Source organism: Lagopus leucura, unplaced genomic scaffold (genome assembly GCF_019238085.1).
Source record: "Lagopus leucura isolate 7727_CA_CO unplaced genomic scaffold, USGS_WTPT01 Super-Scaffold_100029, whole genome shotgun sequence".
NCBI lineage: Eukaryota > Metazoa > Chordata > Aves > Galliformes > Phasianidae > Lagopus > Lagopus leucura.
The window spans coordinates 277,429-299,010 of NW_024962280.1; the positions used below are offsets into that span (position 1 = coordinate 277,429).

Genomic DNA, 21,582 nt, shown 5'->3' on the forward strand with positions numbered 1-21,582 from the left:
GGCGGGGCGGCTCCGCGGGCGGGGAGCGGTGCGGGGCGGCGGGGGCTGCGGACCGGCATGGATGGGCGGTGCCGGGACGGAGCGGGCGCGCCCCGGGGGCGGTCGGCGGCGGCCCGTGCCGGGGCTCCGCGCCGCGCTCCCCGCCCGTCACCCCGCGCTGCCGGACGGCAATGCGGCGCGGCGGCACCGTCCCGGGGTTGCGGTAACCGAATGCGGTGCTCCGGGTCCGGCCGCGCCGGGAGGAGCGGGCGCCGGTGGCGCTGACGCCCCGCGGGGCCGAGGAAGCCCACGGGGGCCGTTACCCGCCTGGCCGCGGGCCCGAACCCGGCCAGCCCGCGCCGGCCCTCGTGCGGAGCGCTGAGCCGCCGTGCTGAGCGCGAGCGGTGGCGGAGCGGCGCGGTTCCCCGTACGCGTGCGTGAGAGCGGTGCGGGGAGCCGAACCGAGACGGAGCGATGAGAGATGGGTCCGTGCGGGAACGGTGCGCGGACGAGAACGCCGTGGCAGGCGCTGCGGCGCTGCTTAGGGGTGGAGGTCGGGTAGAAGAAGTGGGGCCGTTTTCATCCCCCGCGTAAAAGAACGTTGACAATAAAACACCGCTTTAATTCTGTTTTGGTAACGGTGGAGAAGTGAGGACAGCCCGAGGATGGGGATGTCCCCGCGCCCCTTTCATTTGCCCGCAGGGCTGAAGAAGGCAGCGCCGGGGCTGTAGCTGCGTGCTGCCGTGCCGGCTGCTGTGCTTGCACGCTGTCCTTGCGGGGCTTGGATGCGGTTCCGGGCGCGCAAAGCGCTGCGTGGTGCCGCTGAGCAGCTCAGCGGACGGGGCGGCCATGAGCAGGGCTGTGGTTGGAGATTATTTCCCGTCAGCGAATCGGGCAGATGACATACAGCGTTTTCCCAAGAGTTCTGCTTGTGACTTGACTCTTCTTGTCCTTAAATGAGCAATGCTTTCCTCCGAGGTGTGGCAGCACTTCCCAGAATGGTGCTGTTATCGCTCCTCGGGCGCGCGCAGTCTGTGACTCACTGGTGGCTGCGGGCCCTGTGAGGAGTTCCATTAAGGCACTGCTCACGCTCGCGTTAAACAAGGTGCAGTGTTAGCGGAATTCCCCTTTTCTCTTCCTTGTGAAACACCAATGAGCCTTGCATGACGCAGCCCGAGGTACCAGAGAACAATCCCTTGTCTGCAGTTCTGCTTTTATTTTTCCTTTGGTACTTGGAGAAACCACTCAGCAATGCACAGTGCATTCAGACGCACTGAAGTCGTGTGCATGGAGAGGCCAAAATGAGCCGTGGTGTGGGGTGAGCTTGCACCTGGGGCGGCTCCAGCCGTGCTCCATCCTCTAGAGTTACATGGCTGACAAGGGCTGCAGAGCCATTCAGACTTCAGAAGCTTTCTGTGCGTCGTTCTTTCTTGAGAGTCTTTGCCATAGGTGTGGAAGTGCTTCTTTGGAGCTTTGAGAATGAAGGGGCCCCAAGGTTCTCTCTTCATCCTGGGGCGCCGAGGCCTTTTCTGACCCCCGCCCCAAACAAATGGAGCGAAACAGCGGAGTGGGGCAGACAGAAGTCAGCAGTTTCTGATTGTGGCAATGTGTGCTTGTCCTGTCCGGCCTGGGAGGAACCCACGTGGGGCTGCGGGGTCCCCGGCACAGTGTGTCTTTTTGCTTCAAAGCAAAAGATCTTGTGCGCACACGCTGGAGTTTCAACTGTGGTGTTCTGGTCACCGTTCATTAAGCTTCCCCCAGCCCCTGACTTTCTGAAAGTTTCTTGATTTTTACCCAGGGAAGAATCGTCCTGCTTGTTTTGTGATCTGCTGTGCGTTCTGTGGTACGGGAAAGAGCAAACAGCGGCCTTTTCACAAACGGACTGGAGCAGGGTGGAGGTTTATACAAAAAAAAAAAAAAAAAAGGGTGTTTCTTCTTTTCCTGCACTTTCCACAGAGTAATTTTAAAATAATTTATTATATATATATATTTATGTGCTAGAATGTGGCTATTCCACTCTTTTTATCACTCTAGAGCCTGCAGTTAAATGTACAGCAGCAACACACACGAAGCTGTCGGGCACGTGCCTGGGTTTCGTGCACCCTGCCCAGCAGTTGTGCTTCCAGCAGAGGGGTGCTCTGCAGAGCCAGGGTGTGGAGCAAAGAGCCTCGGAGGGGCTGGGGCTGCTGCGGGGGCATCACTGCCCACGTGGTGCAGTTCTTGTTTTGTGTACAGGCATTGGCTTTTTAATTGTGGTTTAAAAAATCTGCCCTCCATATACAGTCAGGCTCAGAGCACACTAAAAAAGGGAGAAAAACATACAGCTATTGTCTGATACATTTGGTTTTGTACTCTGAGGAATTATGGAGAGTGATCCTTGCAGTTTGTAAAGCCATTTTGAGACTAGGAGGGGCAGCAATAAATATCTGATAACAGTCTGCTGTATTCTGATATCCGAGTCCCACAAACCCAGCACCTGAAAGTATCGGCACGGCCCTGAGGGTGGGCAGGACCCTGAAGCTGGGCAGTGCTCCCACCACTCTCCAGAGCTCCTGGGGATGGGAGGAGAAGGGTGGGCTGCGAGGGGAGCAGCGGCGGTGCTGGGATACTTTGCTGTGTGCAGGAGGTACGGGCAAAGCTCTCCGGAGGCCCCGCAGGGCACTCAGAAGCCGTTTCTGAAAGGGAATCCCTTTTCTTGGTGCCCCTCTCCCTCCCAGGTGCAGTGCTGCAGCTTGCCATGAGGCTCCTATACTCGCTGTCTCTGAGGCTGACTCACATGAGGTGCCATGCTGTGCTATGAGTTTCATCCACATGTCTGGGTTTGTTTCCCACGTGCCTCACTGAGGTTCAGGCAGTTTCTTAGGCAGCTCCCACCCCACCTATCCTCATGTGTCCAAAGCACCCCGGTGTGTGGGCTGTGCCAGGTCTGTGCATCTTCTGCGAAGATATTTCTGGGCGAGAAAGGAAAATCTGCAGCTGAGATCTGTTATGAATGCAGGGCCCTGCAAGGAGCTGCTGAGCTCTCTTCTCTTTCTTCTGTGTTTTGTTTGTTTGCTTTTTCTGTCTAAGTTTAACCAACAGCCAGACTGCTATTATTGCTTCTTATTTTTAAAGCATCTGTAAGTGTGCTGTTAGGTTGCAGAAAGGGCTTCCTTCTCACTGAGGGGAACTTGCATCTTAAATTTAGCCTTGCACTGCACAGAGGTTATAACAGGCAGGGGGCAGGGGGAGGAAGGGTGAAGCCCCGAGGGAGGCAGTGGAGCTGCTTCCGCAGTCTGGTGCAGCACATTTCTGTTCCTGATTCTTTCTTTAGAAACCATGCATGCATTCGTTGCAGCTGTGTGTGCAGGACGTGGCATTGGGGCCCAGTGCTGCCAGCTGTGCTCTGACCACTGCTGGTGTGCCAGCGGGCAGCTGCTGCACTGGCCTGGAACACAGCTCTGAATGCTGTTCTTTGGCACCTTTGTACCTTCATGGGAACCCATTTAGTTGGCACTACCACACAGCATGCCTGGCCGTGCAGCACGCCCCTCAGTGCTGGTTAGCCAAGCCTGATTGGCATCTATTTCACAGCTCTGTGCTGTATTAATCCACTGTTTGTGTGAGCACATGCCAGTATTCCTCAGGTAGAATAAGTATGCTCTGTTTAGCATGAACACTGACTTCCTTACCTTGTCAAGGTCTTCTCAAGCATGAATAAGCTGACCTGCCTTAGAAACCACCCTAGGCTGCCCTGGGCTGTGGTGTGCTTCCTCCCCACACATGGCAGCACTGTGCACCAGATGTGACTCACCGGGGCCCTGCCTGCCCTGCCCCGGCTCTGCCTGTCCTGCTACAGCCACCATTGCACGGCCCTGGCAGGGACAGCCTGCTGGTGGGCACCGGGCTGTGACCTGCTGGTGGGCACCGGGCTGCAGCTTGCCCTGCCTTATGCCTCTGCATGATGCCCCAGGGTCCCGGCCCCGCAGCTCTGTGCCGGGCAGGCTGCACTCTGGTAGTGGTGGCCCTGGGGACTGCGGGTACCAGGGGCTGCAGTGCCCTCTGCTCTGCTGCAGGGATGTGGCACACTTGGGGCGGTGGCAGAGCTGTGACCTGAGCAGAAACTGCAGAAGGGGAGCAGGGAGCAGTGCAGAGCCCTGCCGGCTCATGGCCCCATCCAGCACCATCACAGGCTGGTTCTGACCACCCTCTTTTTTTTCCTTTTTTTCATCCAGGGGTCTGAATCTGTGGGTTGCTCGCAGGAAGGTTTATTCTCAAGACAGCTGTCATTACAGCACACATTTTTGGTACGACTAACAGCTTTTTCAGATGAGGTCTAAAAAAGGAAGCAGAGAACAGTTTGTAACATGTTGGTGTGCATGGCCTGCACGGTGGAAGCAGCACCGGGCTGCCTGTGGGATGCTGTGGGTCAGGGCTGTGCCTGCCATGGGCAGCAGGAGAGGGCTGGGCATGGAGGGCTGGGAGCAAACCTCGCCTGTTGCAAGCGGCGGAATTGAGTGCTCACACCAGGCCAGATGATTGTGATGCCCACAGTATTGTCAGCGCTTAATATTATTTAACTTCACACTGTGGTCAGCACTTTCACGACACGCTTTTATTTCTCAAACATCTCTGCCTGGGAGGAAATGACCGTGTTGCCATGCTGTTTCCTCTTCCCCGCCGGCTCAGGTTGAGGGCTGTGGCTGTGCCAGCGATGGCCCTGCTCCTGGTGCTGGTGCTGGTGGTGGTGGGGTGAGGGGCAGCTCAGAAGAAGGGCTGCATGCCATTCCATCTGACAGCCGCCCCCGGCCACTTGGTCCTGATGGCCATCTCCAGTGATGGAGCCCTCCTCCCTGGGCTGCTCGCAGCCTCGCTGCGGCCCTCTTCCCAGTGATGCGAGTGGGTATCTGGAAGTGAAATGCGGGTCTGAGGGTGTGTGGGGCTCTGGGGAAGTGCGGGTGCCTGGGGGCACTTTGCTCCTGGGTGGGAAAATACAAACGTGTGCTGTATGTATGCATCAGTGTGCGGGTGCCCTGCAGCACGGGCTGCGTGTGGGGCTGGAGATGCAGAGCTGTGCACACGTGCAGTCCTGCCCACATCTGTACATGACACCCACAGCGCAGCGCCCGTGGGGGGGTGAGCTGGGCCACACACCTATGGTCAGGTGGGCTGTTCTGCACTGCCCATTGTAGAAATACAGGTGGAAGATGTGCTCCATCTTCCAGTCGGACAGGAGCAGCCGGTTGGTGCTGAAGAGGACACTGTGAGTCCCGTTGATGCTGCACAGCCAGATAGGGAACTTGGGAGTTTTCAGCATGCTGCCAACCTGGGGGCAGAACGGTCGGTGGGCATTCAGCGCTGCCAGTGCTTCTCAGGAGCGTCGGCTCTGCTGTGCCAGCTGTGCCTCGTGGCCATTTGCCCTTATTGTATCTGTGCGGTGGTCACACGTGGCAGACGATGAGCCACAGCAGCCCTGGCCAGGGGTCCCGGGCCAGCAGCCCCGAGAGCACCGTGGCCCTGGGGGCTCCGCGCCCAGCCCCAGGTGCCTCCGCCAAGTCGGGGTCAGGGGAGGCGGGCGGATGGAGGAGGGAGCTCAGCGCTCAGCGCCGCCCGGAGGCAAAGCTGCACGGCACGTGCCGGCGGAAAGCCTCGCCTAAAGGGATGCGACGGCCGCGTCGGTGCCGGGAGCCCGAGGCTCGCCTCCGGACGCCCGGCGAGGCAAAGCACGAGGGCAGACAACGCGATGCGGGGCCGGGTCGGGGGGCTCACCGGGGCCAGGCGGCGCTCGGCCTCCTCGCCGCTCCAGCGCAGGAAGCCCACCTCACTGCGCCGCCCGGGCTGCGCGCGGCCCGCCAGGACGAGCAGGAGCGCCGCCTGCGGGAGGAGCCGCCGTCGGCACGGAGCCGCACCGCCTTCCCACCGCCTTCCCGCGGCCCTCGTGCAAAGCCCACCCTCTTTATCCGACGAACAAGCGGCGGTGCTGTCCTGAATCACACAGGGCAGCAGCAGTAAGAGGTGCGTTGGCAAAGCGGGCTGATCCTACCTGCGTGCACGCGACGTTTCCAGAGCTGCGCTCCAACAGCCGCGGCGCTGTGCCGCCCAGCTCCTCCGCGACCCTGCGCAGCCAAACACAGAGCGCTGCTGTCCCACATCAGTGGTGGAGGGAGCTGTGAGCATCGCGTGTGAGCAGCAAGGAAAGCAGGAAGAAATGTCACAGAGTTGTTTCGTTTTCTTTTTTTCCACTGGCAGGCAGCAGTATGCCAGTGCAGTGGTCTCGTGCTCCACCTGAGCTCTTGTATTTCTGGCCTTGTTCTATTGAAGTTCAAATTTAGAGTCGGATTCAGACCTTCTGCAGTACAAATGTTGTCAAAGTCTTCAATTACACCCAGGTTTGACCCAAATGCAGCTGGTTGCAGAAGCAGTGCAATTTTTGCTGAGCAGTGGGTGTGACACGGGCACAGCTCAGCTGCTGATCTGCAGTGTCTCTGCACAAATCCTTTTACATCAGTTTGAGAAAGATTCTATCAGTTTCCTCTGCTAACACAGTGATACTTTTGTGATTTTTGTAAGTTCATCAGCGTGGCTATGATTCTGGCTGTCTGTGGGACAGCTCGTGTTCTGTCGCTCTGCGATGCTCCTCCTGTGTGTGCAGTTGCAGCTGCCCACAGAGCTGCCCACAGAGCTGCCCACAGAGCTGCACACAGAGCTGCACACAGAGCTGCTCCCTCCTTTCTGCTCCCAGTGGTATCAGCACAAGCACACGCAGTAATGCTGTATGACAGCAGCACCTTTCGCCTCGACACACAGCCAGCTGCTCCTCACTAGCCCAGGGCAGAGCGTTGAAGTAACAGAAGAAAAGGACAATTTCATCAGAGGAAAATGGCAAAAATAATTTTAGAAAGAAAAATACCTTTTCAGTGTCCTAGAGAAAAGTAAACTGTATAAAAACAGGATCAGTCCGTGACTTCCTTCATCTCTGAACTGGAAAAAAGAAAGAAGTAATCAGAGAGGAAATTACAGTAACTGTGTGATGCTTAATTAAAGCAATTCCTCTGCTTAACTGCAATGCTGGGTAAATACACTGAGCCGAGTGAACAGGGTGTTACTCTGGGAAGACTTTGCTATTTGCTGATTAAAATCAGATGAAATAAAAGAAACTTCCAGTTCTTGACCAACCTATTTTTGCATGTTTTTCCAGATTTGGGCTAAAGGTACAAGAAACCTGTTCAAACCAAGTACAAAATGCTGCCTGTTTGCCAACCAGAAAAATAACTCAGAACTGAAATAATACTCCATACATACACAGCCAATGTGGTCCAAGATGAACTCCTGAGCTGCTGCTTTCTCGGGGAACTCGAACAGGTGGATCTGTAGAGCAGGAGCGTGAGGTGAGGAGCCACAAAGGGGACGTACATCCAGAAGTGGAAATTTCAGCTTAGTGTTTCCTTTGGACAAACGAAAGGCAAACACAGGAACCCACGCTGACCCTTCCTGAACAGCAGAGTTCAGTTTTATGCCAACAGATAACGGATAGAGGTTAAGGAAAGGCTGTAAGTCAACTTATTCCTTCTTCTAAAGGGAGAAGAAAGACCAGAGTTTAACAAATCAGCTCTACAAGGAAGTCACACCTTCACAAGGAGGCAGGAACATCTGCCAAGCTCCACCTGGACATGGCTCCAATGTCCTTAGGTGGTGCTATGCGCTGTAAGTTAGGAGCAGGCTCATGAGCTGTTTCTGGTCTGTAGACAGTTCAGGCCAAATGTCTTTTAAGAGCCATATTTGCAGGAAGCATTTCCATACCCACCCGCTCAGTGAAGCTGTCGGCTTTGTAGCCTGCAGGAGGGGAGCAGTGGGTGGCTGCAGTGAGGATGCAGACAGTGGCTCTCCGGCCGTCCCCCGCTGCCCACAGGCTGTCTGCCAGTGCTGCAGCCAGGGCCTCTCCTTGCTCCTTCTGGCTGATTTTGTGCAGTCTGCAATGTGGGACAGGGCAGAGCACATCAGACAGGTGTGGGCAGGGGCAGCAGGGGTCTGTGTCCCTGTGTCCCTGTGCCCCTGTCCCCATGTCCCCATCACCCGCCCAGCCCCATACAGCCACCAGTTGTGGGTACATCCTTGAGGATGCTGAGTCCCCAGGTGGGGCCTGACACTGGGCTGCAACCATGGCACCAGAGATTGCACTGAGGCAGCAAGCCTCACTCCTACATCAATAAAGAAGGTAAAACCTTGCCTGGGAGCCAGGCATGATCTCCATCTGCAGCTGCAAACCTGGTTATGTTCCGTCTCGTACAACTTAGAGGCTGGTGCTGGTTTTGTTAGTCCAAACAATGCAAGGATATGGTTTTGCTTACCTCTCCAGGTGAGTGTGTTCTGTGTTCCTCATGAAGAGCAGGTATTTAATGATGTTTGCCTGCACAGCCATCACAATGGCTCTCGTTCCTCCCTGGAAACACAAAGAAAGCAGCTAGTGGTGCCCATGAGCTCACCTGGCACATGGTGCAGCCCTACAAAGCGCAGCTCCAGGCTGTGCTGCTGGCTGCACCATGGGGAGCTGTTCTGCTTTCCCCAGTAATTCAGGAGGGCCGATGACTTCTCATGAGGTAAATGGGAAAGTAAATTGAAAATAAATGATGTGCCTAAAAATAAGAAATCTCTGTGTGAGATGTGCCCACGGTGGCTCTGATGCTGTGCCATGTGTGGCTGGGTTTCTGTGGGGCGGCTGCGACACCTGGAATGCTGGCTGCACCCGTTTGGGTTCCAGGTGGGGCAGTGAGAGGCAGGAGCTGCACAGGGAGAGGTGGGCAGTGCAGGTCTGTGCTGCTCAGCAGCCAGCTGCTGCAAGCGTGCAATGCCGCGGTGTTTCCGGCTCACACCTGCGCCGCTGCTGCGGCAGAGCAGCCATTCCACCTGAAGTTGCTCCAGCATCTGCACCGAAGCCACCCATCCTGCTGAGCAATGCAGGAAGGAGCGTGGCTGTGGGTCATGTTGCAGCATTACCTTCTCAGCCTCCAGAGCATAGGCCAGGTCAGAGTGCGGCTCACAGAACCTGAAGTGTGCCCGCGTCCAGTCCTGGCTGAAGGCGCATGATGCGTTCCCGAGCAGCAGCGTCCGCAGTGCCTGCAGGTAAACAGCAGCTACAGCCCCTATGGGCGCCTGCACCTCACTGTGCTGCACAGTGCATGTCCTGCCTGCATGCTGCCTGCACTGTGTCCTGCGGGCTGTCCTCGGCCACAGGCTGGGGCTGGGGGAGTTGTGGGGATGGGGAGCTGTGGGGCTGTGCTTGGCCACGGGCTGGGGGAGCTGTGGCTCTGACCCTAAGCGAGGGCTGTGTTTGACTCTCTCCGGGATGGGACTTCCCTGGTTGTGGTCTGCACCACCTCTCCTGCAAGGTTTCACCTCCAGTTTCACACCCTGAGCTTTTTATTACATTTATACCACAGTGGTGGGGTTGTGTCAGAGGTCACACACATAAGGTTGGTGCTGGACCCATCGCCCACAGAACACTGGTCAGATTCTGGGGCCCAGGCACCAAGCACTGACAGTCTCAGAACCTTTTGGTATTTGGCAGCTTAGAAGTGCTCTCCTGCTGCTGAGCCTCCTGCCTCTCACAGCTGGTACCTAGGAAAGCCCTGGGAGGCAGGGGCATGCCTGGCAGCAACTGGAATTATGAGTATGTGTTACAGCCACCCTCTTTGGGAGCCTCATACACAAGTAATGATGGTAACTCTGTAAGCAGCAGCAGCAGCCCACAGCCCTCACACACTGCCAGCTCTGGGTCAGGTTCCATGCTGCCCGTGCTGCTCACCATTGCCATGTCCATGGAGATGGGCCGCCCCGCATGCTGGGGCTCTGCAGGTGTCACACGCGGCTCCAGGGCTCCTGTGGTGCTCACTGCTCCGTGCCCACAGCTCGCAGGTCCCTGCAGGGATACAGAGCCACTGCTGGGGGTTCACTGCTCCAGGCTCCCTCCTCCCAGCTCCCGCTCGCTCCCTGCCCTCCTGTGCTGTGCTCAGCCCTCACCGCCCTTCACCAGCAGCTGCCATCTGTGGGCACAAAGCTGAGCAGCTGAACTCTGCAGTGTTTTGGAGTGCTAACAAACCAACAGCAACCGCGGATATTCCTCCTGCTTCTAACAGGGCAAATTCAATCAGGTTTTGTTTACAAATTGTTGTTCTAACAGGTGTGAGGTGTTCACTTCCAAATATCAGTTGCAGTCCTGAGTCATTGCACTGCGTATGAACCATGAGGGCGTGCAGCTCAGGCACATCTGTGTCGGGTAAATACATGTCTGTGCATCACTTCCAACTGGTTCCCACTGCTGAAAACAACTCCCACAGAAGTGAATGATTATGGTGTGGAAGAATGTTTAGACTTCAGGATGTGAATGTCTGTGTTTGTCAGCCTGAGCGCAGGGCAGGGTCCAAACACATTGAGTAGTTCTTCATTTCATAGCTTTTTTCCCCATGTTCTTAAATTGGCCACAAAAACTGTTAAGCAGGGTCAGAAAGGGTAATTTACGTTCTGCCCTGCTGCTTTGGTTCAGACTGGGAAAACGGCCCTTTAGAAAACACGAAGCACACACACGTGTCCAGAGGAGTGTGAGCATGTCGGTGTGGGCACCGCAGAGGGACTGCAGTGCCTGGGGATGAGAGCACAGCACAACCGAGAGAGAAACACCCACCTGGGGGCTGGTCTGACTGCCTTCCCGGCTGCAAAGGGAAAGGAGATGCACATTAAAAGAAAATAGAGGTGTTGTAATGCATTTGGAAATGGGAGGCAGCCAGAAGAGAAGTGCAGGAGAGAAAGCGAGTAAAAGCTGCTGCTTTTACTAACAATATACAACATAATATTAGTAATAATAACAACACATCACAAAAAGCCATATTAAAATTAACAACATTTTAGAACTCTGGAATTTAGAATGCAATAATAATGAAGCGGACTAAAAAACTTACCCACAGAAACTGAAAATTTTTCTCCATTTGTCTAGATCTGAAATTCTGCTGGAGATCTCATCCAGAGCTGCTTGGGGCACCGTGTGCTCACTGTGTGCAGCATGCATCGTCTGCTCAGCTGTGAGCAGTGTGCACTGCATGCTCCGTGTGCTCAGCCCTCGCTCCCCCATTGGCACCCTCTGGTGTGCAGCAGAGGGGAGCAGAGCCAGTTGCCCACTGCACAGCCCTCGTCCTCTCGTCTGCCTGCTGCTGATTAAACTTTAATGAGCGTCGGACACGCTCTGTGCTCCCTGCTCAGAACCCGACCCCTGGAGGAGCCTGACTCCCACCCCAGCCAGTCCGTGCGTACTTCTAACACTGTTTAGATGTACAGACACACCTGTGTGCTATTTTTTATTGTGATAATAAAAGATCTGAATTTTCAGGAAAACTTTCAAAATATATTCAGATATTTCTCCTCACTATTTGTTTTTTTTTTTAAGCATGAAAAATACCATTCTAGAAACGACACAGGGAAAAGCTGTAGCTGATGCTCGTGGATTCACAATGAAGCACAGAGCGCATGCTGGTGTTTGCTGGTGTTTGCTGGTGTTCATCCAGGAGCACGAGCGGAGCACCACGCGTGCTGCAGCTGCTGCATTGGGTGCTCAGACACACAGTGCCCCAGCTTGGTTTGCTGATCAGCTGCTCTGTTTGCCTTGGGAACTGGGCAAGGATGGCAGTAACAGCTGGTCTCACGGTTGTGGGTAGGGTGGGATGGGTCGGGATGGGGATGAGATGGAGTGGGATGGAAGCGCTCTTTGTGAAGGGCTCCCCAGCAGCTGGGCCCTTCTCTACCGCACAACAAATGTGACTGGAGTGGGCTGCCCGTCAGCACTGAGGCAGGTCTGTGCAGTTCTTTATTTTACAAATGTTGCTCCTTCAGAGCAGGCAGGGGCATCTATGATGGACACAGAACTGAGAGCGGCCTGATCCCCCCACCAGTGGGCAGCAGTACTGCAGAGGAGGACAATCCATGCAACACCAGGAGCAGGGAGGGTGGAATATTACTCCTCATTAATTGTGGTTTAGTAAATAATACAGTGGAACGTGGTAGAAATTACGTGTCAAAAAGACATACTGTCATTAATTAATAAAGGCACACATATTAATTAGGAAGAGAATTATAAATGAACTGTAGGTGGTCATGGCACCTTGCAGACACCGTTGCACACGCTTAGGAACAAGGCGTGCATCGCACAGCCCAGGCCAAAGCTGCTCTGTAAGAGGCTCAGAGGAGCAGGGCTGTGGGTGCCAAACGTCGCACAGGCAGAGCCAGCAGCCAGCACTGAATGTTTTGCCATTCGTGGTGAAAGTATAAAAATGGGTCTCTGTATCAGCAAGGTCAGCCTGCACACCACTGCAGCTTGGGGCTCCCAGAACCAGGCCCTGCATGCTGGGGCTGCTGCATGTGGCTGTGAGAGGATTGCTCATGGCACACAGCTGTGCAGGAGCTGACCTCTGCAGATAAATGGGAGCTGGGCAGGTCCCCCTGGCTCCTCTTCTGCTGAGTGCTCTGTGTGGTGTCCCTGTGCAGCAGCGTTGGAAGGATGAAGCCCTTCTGTGCACCTGTGGTTGGGGGGTGAGCACAGTGCATCTGGTGAGTGGCTGGAGCACCTTGCCTGACTGGGAGGTAAGGGCTTAGAGGCAAATACATCCATTTGCTCAAAGTTTCATCACTGCTTGTGTTGGAGACTCTCAGGCTTTCCCTTGTCAGTGCCTGGTCTGCTGCAGCATGCGTGTGCTGGCTGTGGTGTTTCAGCCCATTTTGTCTGTGTTTATTTGTGCTTCTTGGTGACAACTTGCTGCCTGCTGGCAGCAGATCCTCATAGCCCTGGTGGGTGCTGCTGGGTTTGAGCTCATGTTGCTCTGCCCCTGGGTTCACCCCTCATCTTGGGGTGCAGCAGTGTGAGTGCGTTATATTGCTGCATACAGCACCTTATCCTGAGGCACAAAGCTCTTGCTGTGTGGATTGCTCTACAAAATGGAGCTCTGGGGAGTTAAAGATTAGGTTTTTAAAGCTCAGAACTCTTTATGGATAGAAATGATGCCTCTGTGTGGTGTCAGCAGGGCACTCGGGGGCTGGGCATCCCCTGCCCTCATGCTGTCTTCCCCTGCGAGTCTGTGGCAGGGCTGGTGCCAGAAGCAGAGCGGGCACTCCTCCCTGCCCTGTCCCCTGCTGCCCAATGCTGCAGGGGTTGTGCTGTGGCTCCCTGAGAGCTGCAAGTGGGTCAAGATGTGCTGGTGATGGGAGGTGGCTGCATGGCAATCCCCTTGCTGTGCCTCTGTGCCAGCTCTGTGCTGTTGAGTTCTCTGTTCTGTTCACAGCAGCTGCTTTTCGAATCAGCTCTGGAGGAAAGAGAAGCAGATGCCTCAGTAAGGCTTTAGTCCAAGAGAGAAAGGGTATTCTGATCTGGGTTTATCAACTAGCACGTTATCTTTTATTTACTGCGTGTGTCACACAACAGTTATCTGAAACCTTCTCTTGTTTTTAACTTCCTTAAAAGCTGGTGTGGGTGGCGGCTGCTGAGGGCAGCAGTGATGAACACCTCTGTCCTCACTCTGTGTGACTCTAGTACATCAGGTCTGCGGCACCAGTGGCTGTCCCCGAGTCCTTGGGTTTAGAGAAGGGGAACTCAAACCCGGCCAGGCGTATCAGCAGCGTGTTGAGGAAGTGCACCAGGGAGCAGGCCAGGATGATCCAGAAGGAGTCTGCAAACCGTTCACTGTGGGTCTTAAACGTGAAACTTTTCTCCTTAAAGTTAGCAATTTTCTCTGAGAGGTGGTGGATCTTCACCTCGGAGGAGAAGAGGATCATGATGAGGCAGCCGCAGGAACCTGGAAGGAGCGCAAGATGCCCATCGGTGCGGTCCCTGCAGGAACAGCGCGGCATCCCTGGGGCCTTTGGGCTGCTGGAACTGCCCTGCTACTGGGGGTTGGCTCCCACCCACCCTGCTGCCAACACACCATGGGCAGCATCCGTGCCCCGTGCTCTGCTCTGCCGTGCACAAAGCCGTGCAGCAAAACCAGCCCCTCCTGCCCGCCCTCACGCTCTGTTTGGTCCCTGTGCCGTGGCTGCACGCTGCAGTGGATGCGCAGCCTGCAGAGGGTACTCACAGGCGATGAAGCTCCACAGGTACAGCCCCACGGGGCCATGCAGTGTTTCGTAGGGGCTGCCGAAGGCATTGTACAGGAAAAAGCCCGTTCCCACCAGCGTGAAGATGATCAGCACTGTGCAGAAGAGAATGACGCTGACGTGGATGCTCGCAGGGATAATCTTGAGCAAGTCTGGAAAAACTAAAAGTGAAGTTACAAAATATTATAAACATTAAGCAAGGTTAATTTGGAAGTCATGCCCAGGCCTTCCTGCTAATCTGTGCTTATTGCTTCAAACTATGCTTTCCCAAGTGCAGTCTGTCCTCCACCCCCACTACTGATCTCACTGGAGGGGCACACAGGAAGCCCCGAAGTTCTCTTTGTGCTCCCAAAGTCATCCTGAAGGTGAGTCATACAATCCGTCATAGAATCATAGAATGGCCTGGGTTGCAAAGGGCCACAATGACTGTCTAGTTTCAACCCCCTGCTATGTGCAGTGCCCATCAGGAGCTGCAGCCAAGGGGAGATGTGGACACCCTGAAGATGGGGTTCCTGTCCTGTGTCTGTGAGTAAAAAGCTCAAGGGATGCATCATATCTGAAGCAGAAGGCCCAAAAAGCAAGGGAATGAGCTGAGAGAAGATGGAGAACAACAACTCGATTTATTGATATGGGATTTTGTTCTTTAAGGAGAAGTTACTGCACTGTGCTGGATCTTTCCCTTGGCACCCGCATTTATAGTTTTTGTCACTACAATTTTGTGACATATCAGAGAAAAATTAATTTCAGCAGCAATACCATCTTGCAAGAAAAGCACGCCCAGTAATGAATGAAATACTGTGTTAGTGTGCAAGCCTGCGACCTTTAGAAAATGAACTGCTGACCTAGAAACTGATGAGAAGCAGCAGGAGTAAATGAGGCAGAAGGCCTTTCCTGGCTGAGCAGAGCTTGCTGGCAGAGCAAATCCATTTCACAATTAAAAGAGATGTAGTGGTCAGGGGGGAGCGTTTAGTGGAACAAACACTGAACTCAATCACTTGGCCTATTTTATACGCCATTTCTCTTAGACACACTGATGAGCATCACCACACATGGCACTGCTGTGTGGCCGTGCTGCAGCCTGGGATGCACATGGATCTCTGAGCCCTACTGGAGTAGCAGTGTTGTATTTGCTCTTTAATCTAAACAGAAGATGATCAGAGAACAAATTGTAATGAAAATGCCAACATTCTCATGGCCAGTTGGTGAGAGCTCACAGCCTGCCCTGCTGGGCTCCTGCAGCTCAGCCTGCAGACAAAGCACACCGCAGGCACCAGCCATGCGGGAATGTGCCGCCGCTGTGCAGCACAGACGTTGGTGTGCTCCTCGTGTGCATTCTGCTTGGTGCAATGAATGTGTGCGTAACAAACTTTGGTTAGATGACACTTCTGAGCAGAGATGGAAAGTGTACAGCTACAGTGGGGGTAAACTTCACCGGAGTACTTCTTGGAGCTGTTTTAGCAGATTGCTCCCAAAATGTGTTTTGTAATAACTGCGGGTGGCATGCAGGGTATGTTGTAGGAGGTGACTGTGAGCTGCTAAAGGCAAACTGTCTTTCCTGCATCATTCTATCGACCTTATCCTTAGGGATGAGAGGTTATAAGTATCACGTGTAAAGCGAAACCATTTCTAACAATCTTTGGTAAAATTTGGTATGTTGGGTACCAAGCTCAATTTGCACATCAGTTGACTGAATGTCAGCCAGTAACATGTGAGCAGTTCTCAGTCCGTACTGCAGACTGCAAACTTCTGGCTGCTTTGCTTCAGCAGCAGTGTGCATCTATGCCTCAGCTCCTTTGTGGGATTCCTGCTAGCTTAGTTTGTCTTTTGTAACAGAACAGAGGTCTTGGCATTGGCACACACAGGAGGATGACAAAGATTAATTGGAAAACAAAAATATTCAAAGTAATAGCATATATATTTTTCAAATGTGAATGACTGTAATCGAAACATAGATTGCTGAAAATGTTAGCAAGCTTTGCTAGTGTCAGGAAAAAAAAAAAGTAATTTAAAGCTGAAAACTAAAAGATGAAGAGCAGCATTTGGCTTTAGAGCATTTTTCTCCTGTTGAGCCCTGTGAGGTACAGGGTCGGTCCTCCCAGCCCCGAGCAGCATTCAGTCATTAAGGCGCCTCTGTTACTCACATGAGAACTGGAAGGGCCTCCCCCCGAGCCCGCACTGCCTCACTCGCTCGCCGTGGAAGAGCCCATAGCGGATCTCCCCGATGAACTTCTCCAGCTCCGGCCCGGTGGCGTTGACCAGCAGCGCGCCCGTCTTGCAGAGGATGGTTCCCCTCACCCACAGCTGGGTGCCGATGGCGGCTGCGGTCCCCAGGGCGCACACGAAGCTGAACGCCCCAGCCAGGCAGAAGAGGATTTTCTTCTGCGGGGCGGGCATGGCGCTGCGCGGGCTGCGCTCTCAGCGGGGGGCTGCCGCGGTGCCCATCGCCGGGAGGCGCCGGCAGCGTGCGCTCCTCCCCATCCTCCTGCAGCTCTAACTGAGCCTCGAACGGACTGCGGAGCGATGCGGTCCGTCCTCGGTGTCACTTGATAGTGGAGGAGTAAGGTAACGAGGAACGCGTAATTCAACGAGCGCTCCGCTGCCCGGCTGTCTGGTTGGGCAGGCTGTGACAGGGCCGGGCTTGGCTGCCCGTTGAGCTATTGGCCGTGCAGAAGGGAGGCTTTCAGAGGGCTCTGTGTGCTGGGAATCCCTCAGAGCCGGCGGTGCCGAGCTGCTCTGCTCGTTACGGCAGCCGCCCCAGTGCAGGGGAGGGCAGCATGGAGCTCGGGCTGGGCCGGGTGACCCCACCTGCACCCGGCGGCTCCTGCGTGCGTGCTCACGTGGCGTGGGCCCGGCGCCTGTCCTGTCCCCGCTGCCCCTCCAGGAGCTGATCGGACCCACGTTTGGAGCCAAACAGGGCTTTGGTTTTTTTTCCCCCTTTCTGTTCTCTGATCGGATCAGTTCAGGGGTGGTTTGTTACCTGTATGCCTGTCTGCAGCAGGAACGCTCCATAGAATTAAAAGGAAGCAAGGCGGTGTGCAGGTGAACGATTATTTAAGCCGAGCTTAAAGCTGCGCCTTTTGCTGTGATCATTGCGAGTAACCGGGAGATGGCGCTGTGCTCGGCGCTGAGGGGAGGCTGGGAACGGTGATGGGGACGCTCAGAACGCGCTGACTGCTGCGTGGAGAGGGACCGCAGCATTGAGGCACAGCTATCACACAAAACAGCAACGAGAGCAAAGGCCTGAGCCTATGTGTATATATCTAACAGGTTTGTAGGAAGAATTTAATGGGGGGAAATAAATAATCTCATTGCAGTCATATTGCTGCTGAATTTGTGTCACGATTCAGCCTTCTGGTGGCGTTTTCAAACGCAGCAGTATTTTATGCCTTTGAAAATTCCATGCTTTTATGAATGAACTGGGAATGCTCCTGAGGCATTCTGCAGCACGAGTGTTACAGGGCACAGAACATGCTAGAAAATCCCCAAAGCAACAACTGCAGGGGTTTTTCCCAAGGATCATTACTCTGAGGAAGCCTCCTATGAGCAAGAAGCCGGTTCCTCTGAACAGGGCCAGCTGACCTGGGTCCAACTGCTGTGCTTCTTGAGGAGGAAGAAACTAAAGCTCCAGACCACGATGTTTGTAGGCTCAAAAGACAAGAGTACACAGCATGTAAAGCACAGGGAAATCAGTACAGAACAGAGGGCTAGTAAGCAGCTGTCAGACATTCTGCTTCACCTAAATCTTTGGAAGATGGAGACGTGTGTTTGAATACATCCAGACTTTGTCAAACACCTAATCTTAAAATACGCGTGATGTGAACCTTACCAAAGCTAGGGGTCACAACAGTGGTTTTGCTATTCTGCATGCCAGCATCACTGAGGAGATGTTCTGGATTTACCCGCTGGTGGGATTGAGGAGATGCTGGTCTGTGGGATGTGGCTTTGGGCCAAGTATGGTCAGAAGAGCTGTTGGGAAAGTGTCCCAAACCAGAGCTGCCTAATTTAGCTTCATCTTTTAATTTATCTTGAGTTTTGAATATATATATATATAATTGCTTAGAGACAAAGAAATGTAGTTTGCCTATATTTCCTGCTTTTGGCAATAGTAATCTCTTAATTAACTTGCAGAGTACTGTTATTAAGTGCATTCAGAACTGTTTGCAACTCGCCGTTTGACCCAGTGTTTCTAAAATACATTGTGTGTGTGTGCTGTCCTGGGGATGCAGCACGAGGAGAGGATCTGGTAAAAGCAGTGGATAGAAAGGGGAAAAATAGTTTCTGTGCTTTTACAGTGCTGATGCAGTAATGCAGCTGTCAGCGCAGCGGATTGGAAGATGGGCCCTGAGCTGAGAGAGGAGGATGCCTCTGTGCTGCAGGACACGATGCAAGCTGGGACAGAGGCCGCAGTCCTGCTTCAGGGAGGGAGGTAAGCGTCTCTGGGGCACGGAGGGAGCCTAAGGCAGAAGCTGCGGCCGCTTTTATTCCGGAGATGTTAGCCGGCACCAACGGCTCTGCCGGCATCCTCACCGCCCGGCCCTGGGGCAGCGGGAGCCCTGGGCAGCGCCGAGCCGCGCGCCGCTCCGCCCGCAGGAGGCACAGCGCGTGCCGCAGCCGCGGGTCCGGGCCAGGCCGGGACAGCGCGTGGCGGGGCCGCACGCCGGATGCCGCCGCAATGCCCGGCCGGGGGCGCGGCCCGATCTCCTCCCGGGGAGGCGACGGGGCAGCGCGGGGAGCCGCAGAGCCGGGAGCGTGCTGCCGGCCGGGAGCCAGGAGCCGGCCGAGGCGGCGATCGATCGATCGTCCTCGGCGAATTATTCGCTCGCTAAAATTAACGGTGTCGCGAATGGGAGAGCGACACCGCGAGCGAGCACGCCGGGCCGGGGCACGGGAGCGCTCACCCGGGGCCACGGGAGGGCCGGGGCGGCGTCACGGCCGGCTCCGCAGGGCGGCGTGCCCGGCGCGAGGCGCGCGGAGCTGAGCCGCCCCCGCCCCGTGCCCGGCCTCGGCGGCGGCGCGCAGCCCAACCCCCGGCGCGGCGGGGGCTGAGGCGGGGGGCGAGAGCCGAGTGCTGCTCCCTGCCGCTCGGAGCCCGCTCCAGCGCCCGCCCGCCGCGCGGCGAACATGAGCGATCATGGCCGCCTTCGGGCTCCTCAGCTATGAGCAGAGACCGCTCAAGCGGCCGCGCCTGGGGCCGCCCGACGTCTATCCGCAGGACCCGCGCCAGAAGGAGGTGAGCCGCGCCGTGCCGTGCCGCTCCGTGCAGTGCCGTGCCGCTCCGCTCCATGCAGTGCCGCGCTGTGCCGGCTGCACGGGGCCCGGCCCGGCCCGCCCCGCTCCCGGCCGCCGCCCTCGGCTCCCGGCCCGGCGCCTCCCCCGAAACTTTTGAGCGGCGTCGGGCGTTGCGGAGCCGCCGCTGACTTGCATTTTCTGCGGCGAGCTGGGGGTGGGACGGGGCCGGGCCGTGCGGGGCCGCGGCTGCTGGCGCGGCGGGGCGGAGAGGCGGCCGCGGTCGAAGGGCTCCGCGGCCCCGAGCGGAGCTTCGACCGCGTTTCCAAACGCAACGCGGCGCCCGCGGGGCCCGGCCCGGTGCGAGGGCGGCTGGGTGCCGCGGCCCGGCCGCGGGGACCCGGCGGCCGCGCGCAGCGTAGGACGGGGGCTGTTCTGCTCCGCGCGTCCGCGGAGCGCAGGGCTCGGCGCGCGGCGCTTCCCGTCCGCCGTTCCTCCGGGTGGCCGGGAGAGGCCTCGGGTCGGGCCGCGTCAGCGCGGCGGCGCGAATCTCGGAGCCTTCGTGGCCGCCGCACGCAGCCGCTCCCCGCTCCCTGCCCCGGGCTGCACTCCCGCGCTGCTTCCCTGCGCTCCCTTCGTGCCCCGACCCGCCGGGCTGATGGGGCCGGAGGAGCGGCCGCTGCGGTCCGGCAGGGCGGGTTCGTCGCTGCCCTCTTGGCCCGTCTGCTTTTGAGACGTCCGGAAAGCGGGCCGTTGAGGCCGATGGCTGACCGGCGTCCCTCCGGCTGCGTTGGCAGCGGCCTGGGCTGACGCAGAGAAATGTGCACGTTACGGCCCTCTGCCGACCCCTGGGGCATCTCTGCCCGTTCTGCCCTCCAGCGTCCTTCTGCTTTTCATCCTTACGCTGCTGCGCCTGTCGTGCTGAAATAAAGTTGGCGTTTGAGCGGTTAGAAGTACTTTTGCAATAGGTTTCTCTGCGCGTGGTCCTGGCCCGGCGCACAGGGCTGCTGTGAGCTGAGCCGGGCTGCGGGACGGAGCCTCAGCGCAGGGCTGTGTGCGGCTTCCATCGGCGCCGGCTGGGATCCAGGGGTACCGCTCCTCTGTGTGTGATAATTTCTTCTCCTTCTTTTGAAGCACGGGTTGCTCGTCAATGTGTAACTGGTGGGATACCTTTTAGGGGGCTGCTGCTCAGAACAAACCCAACATCCAGCAGTGCGGGCCCGGCCCAGCTGGGCTCTGTGGCCGCTGTTGCAATGCAGGGCGCAGGGCGCAGTGCCGGCCCCTCCTCACAGCACCGAGGTCTCAGCGGTGGCTGCGGCTCTGCTGAAAGTGGGACCTGCGTGTGGGAGAGACATGGGGCAGAGATGGGGACAAAGAGTGCATCTAAAAGGAACGGCTGCGTTCAGATCAGCAGCACTCCTTTCACGAGTCTAATGTGAACTCTTAGGTTTCTCTCTGAAGGAAAGTTTTGGGGTGAGGGGGACAAAAATGTGTTTGAAAAATTCTTCAGTTTGACTCGTCCCACAGTGCTAACAGAGCTCTGTTCGCTGTCTGTTGGGTTTTTACCATCTGTCTGCGTGTTTATTTGGCGGTTTAAATTTCAGAACCATTTTAAGCCTTGACTGGTCTTGGTTGGACCCTTCTTAATGTTTGTGAAGAAGCTCACTGTCCCTGCAGGAGCCAGGAGGGTCTGGTGCACACAGCATAGTGAGGGGCCGCGTCGTGCGGCATTCCTGTGTTTGTCCTTGTGAAGGGACTTGCAGATCCAGCCAAGGGAAGGATACTTACTTAGCTGTGCTGCTGCTCTGTGTAGGGAGTTTTGCCTTCCACTGGAACAGCTGCGCTGGAAAATAACGACCCTGAGCCCATTAATGGGGTGAGGTGAGACATCAGGAGAGCTCCTGTGAGCATTCAGCTGAACTCTTCGCGTTGTGCTCCCAGGTGGTGTTATCTGTTTATTTGCTGGCTGGTGTTTGCGTTTGTAACTGTCCTGTGTTCCGTGTTTAAAATTTCTGAGCCCCTGCTGAAGGCAGGAGAAGTTGTACTAATAACCAGAGCCAAATGTAAAAAACAAAACAAAACGTCGCTGTGTTTGTGCTGTCAGCCCATCCCAGCTGGCTCCCACGGCAGTGGTTGCAGCTGTAGGACATACGGCTCTTGGTTATTTTCAGTATGGTGATATCTAGACAGCTTTTTTCAGAAAAGTAAGAGTTTAAAGATAGCAGAACTGGGGTCATCTATGGATATGGTTCTAATAGTAACACAGACCTC

The 21,582-nt window shown here is 55.9% G+C and overlaps 3 protein-coding genes across 8 annotated transcripts in view; 1 reads left to right on the forward strand and 2 right to left on the reverse strand.

Annotated features, from left to right (window-relative positions):
* Positions 1-4,517: 4,517 nt before the first annotated feature.
* MINDY4B (MINDY family member 4B) lies at positions 4,518-11,136 on the reverse strand. Its single transcript, XM_042881034.1, is given in 12 exon segments — positions 4,518-4,988; positions 4,991-5,284; positions 5,728-5,832; positions 6,002-6,074; positions 6,869-6,939; positions 7,261-7,326; positions 7,763-7,928; positions 8,307-8,398; positions 8,953-9,072; positions 9,761-9,874; positions 10,637-10,664; positions 10,911-11,136. Coding segments are annotated over 12 exon segments (1,770 nt in total). The 5' UTR covers positions 11,081-11,136.
* Positions 11,137-13,420: 2,284 nt separating this feature from the next.
* Positions 13,421-16,479, reverse strand: CLRN1 (clarin 1). 2 transcript variants are annotated; one of them, XM_042881267.1, is made up of 3 exons: positions 16,227-16,479; positions 14,067-14,246; positions 13,421-13,787 (listed from the first exon to the last, which is right to left on the reverse strand). In XM_042881267.1, the coding sequence occupies exons 1-3, from the start codon at positions 16,477-16,479 to the stop codon at positions 13,522-13,524; spliced, it is 699 nt and encodes a 232-aa protein (XP_042737201.1). In that variant the 3' UTR covers positions 13,421-13,521. The 2 variants fall into 2 exon arrangements, with proteins under 2 accessions (XP_042737201.1, XP_042737202.1); XM_042881268.1 differs by having other exon boundaries at positions 14,031-14,246.
* Positions 16,480-19,201: 2,722 nt separating this feature from the next.
* MED12L (mediator complex subunit 12L) overlaps positions 19,202-21,582 on the forward strand; it is a 102,615-nt gene continuing 100,234 nt past the window's right edge. For all 5 annotated transcript variants that reach the window (XM_042881045.1, XM_042881046.1, XM_042881048.1 and 2 more), the window contains exon 1: positions 19,202-19,315. In XM_042881045.1, coding sequence (XP_042736979.1) covers positions 19,217-19,315 — 99 coding nt within the window. In that variant the 5' untranslated portion in view covers positions 19,202-19,216. The remainder of the gene's footprint in view (positions 19,316-21,582) is intronic.

Bases quoted from the DNA above. Each gene is read 5' to 3' on its own strand.
- CLRN1 (XM_042881268.1), bottom strand. From the start codon at position 16,479: ATGCCCGCCCCGCAGAAGAAAATCCTCTTCTGCCTGGCTGGGGCGTTC. The intron at 14,247-16,226 runs GTGAGTAACAGA...CTTCACTTTTAG, and splicing joins GAGGCCCTTCCAGTTCTCAT to TTTTTCCAGACTTGCTCAAG. The intron at 13,788-14,030 runs GTGCAGCCACGG...CGCTCCTTCCAG, and splicing joins GGCTGCGCATCCACTGCAGC to GTTCCTGCGGCTGCCTCATC.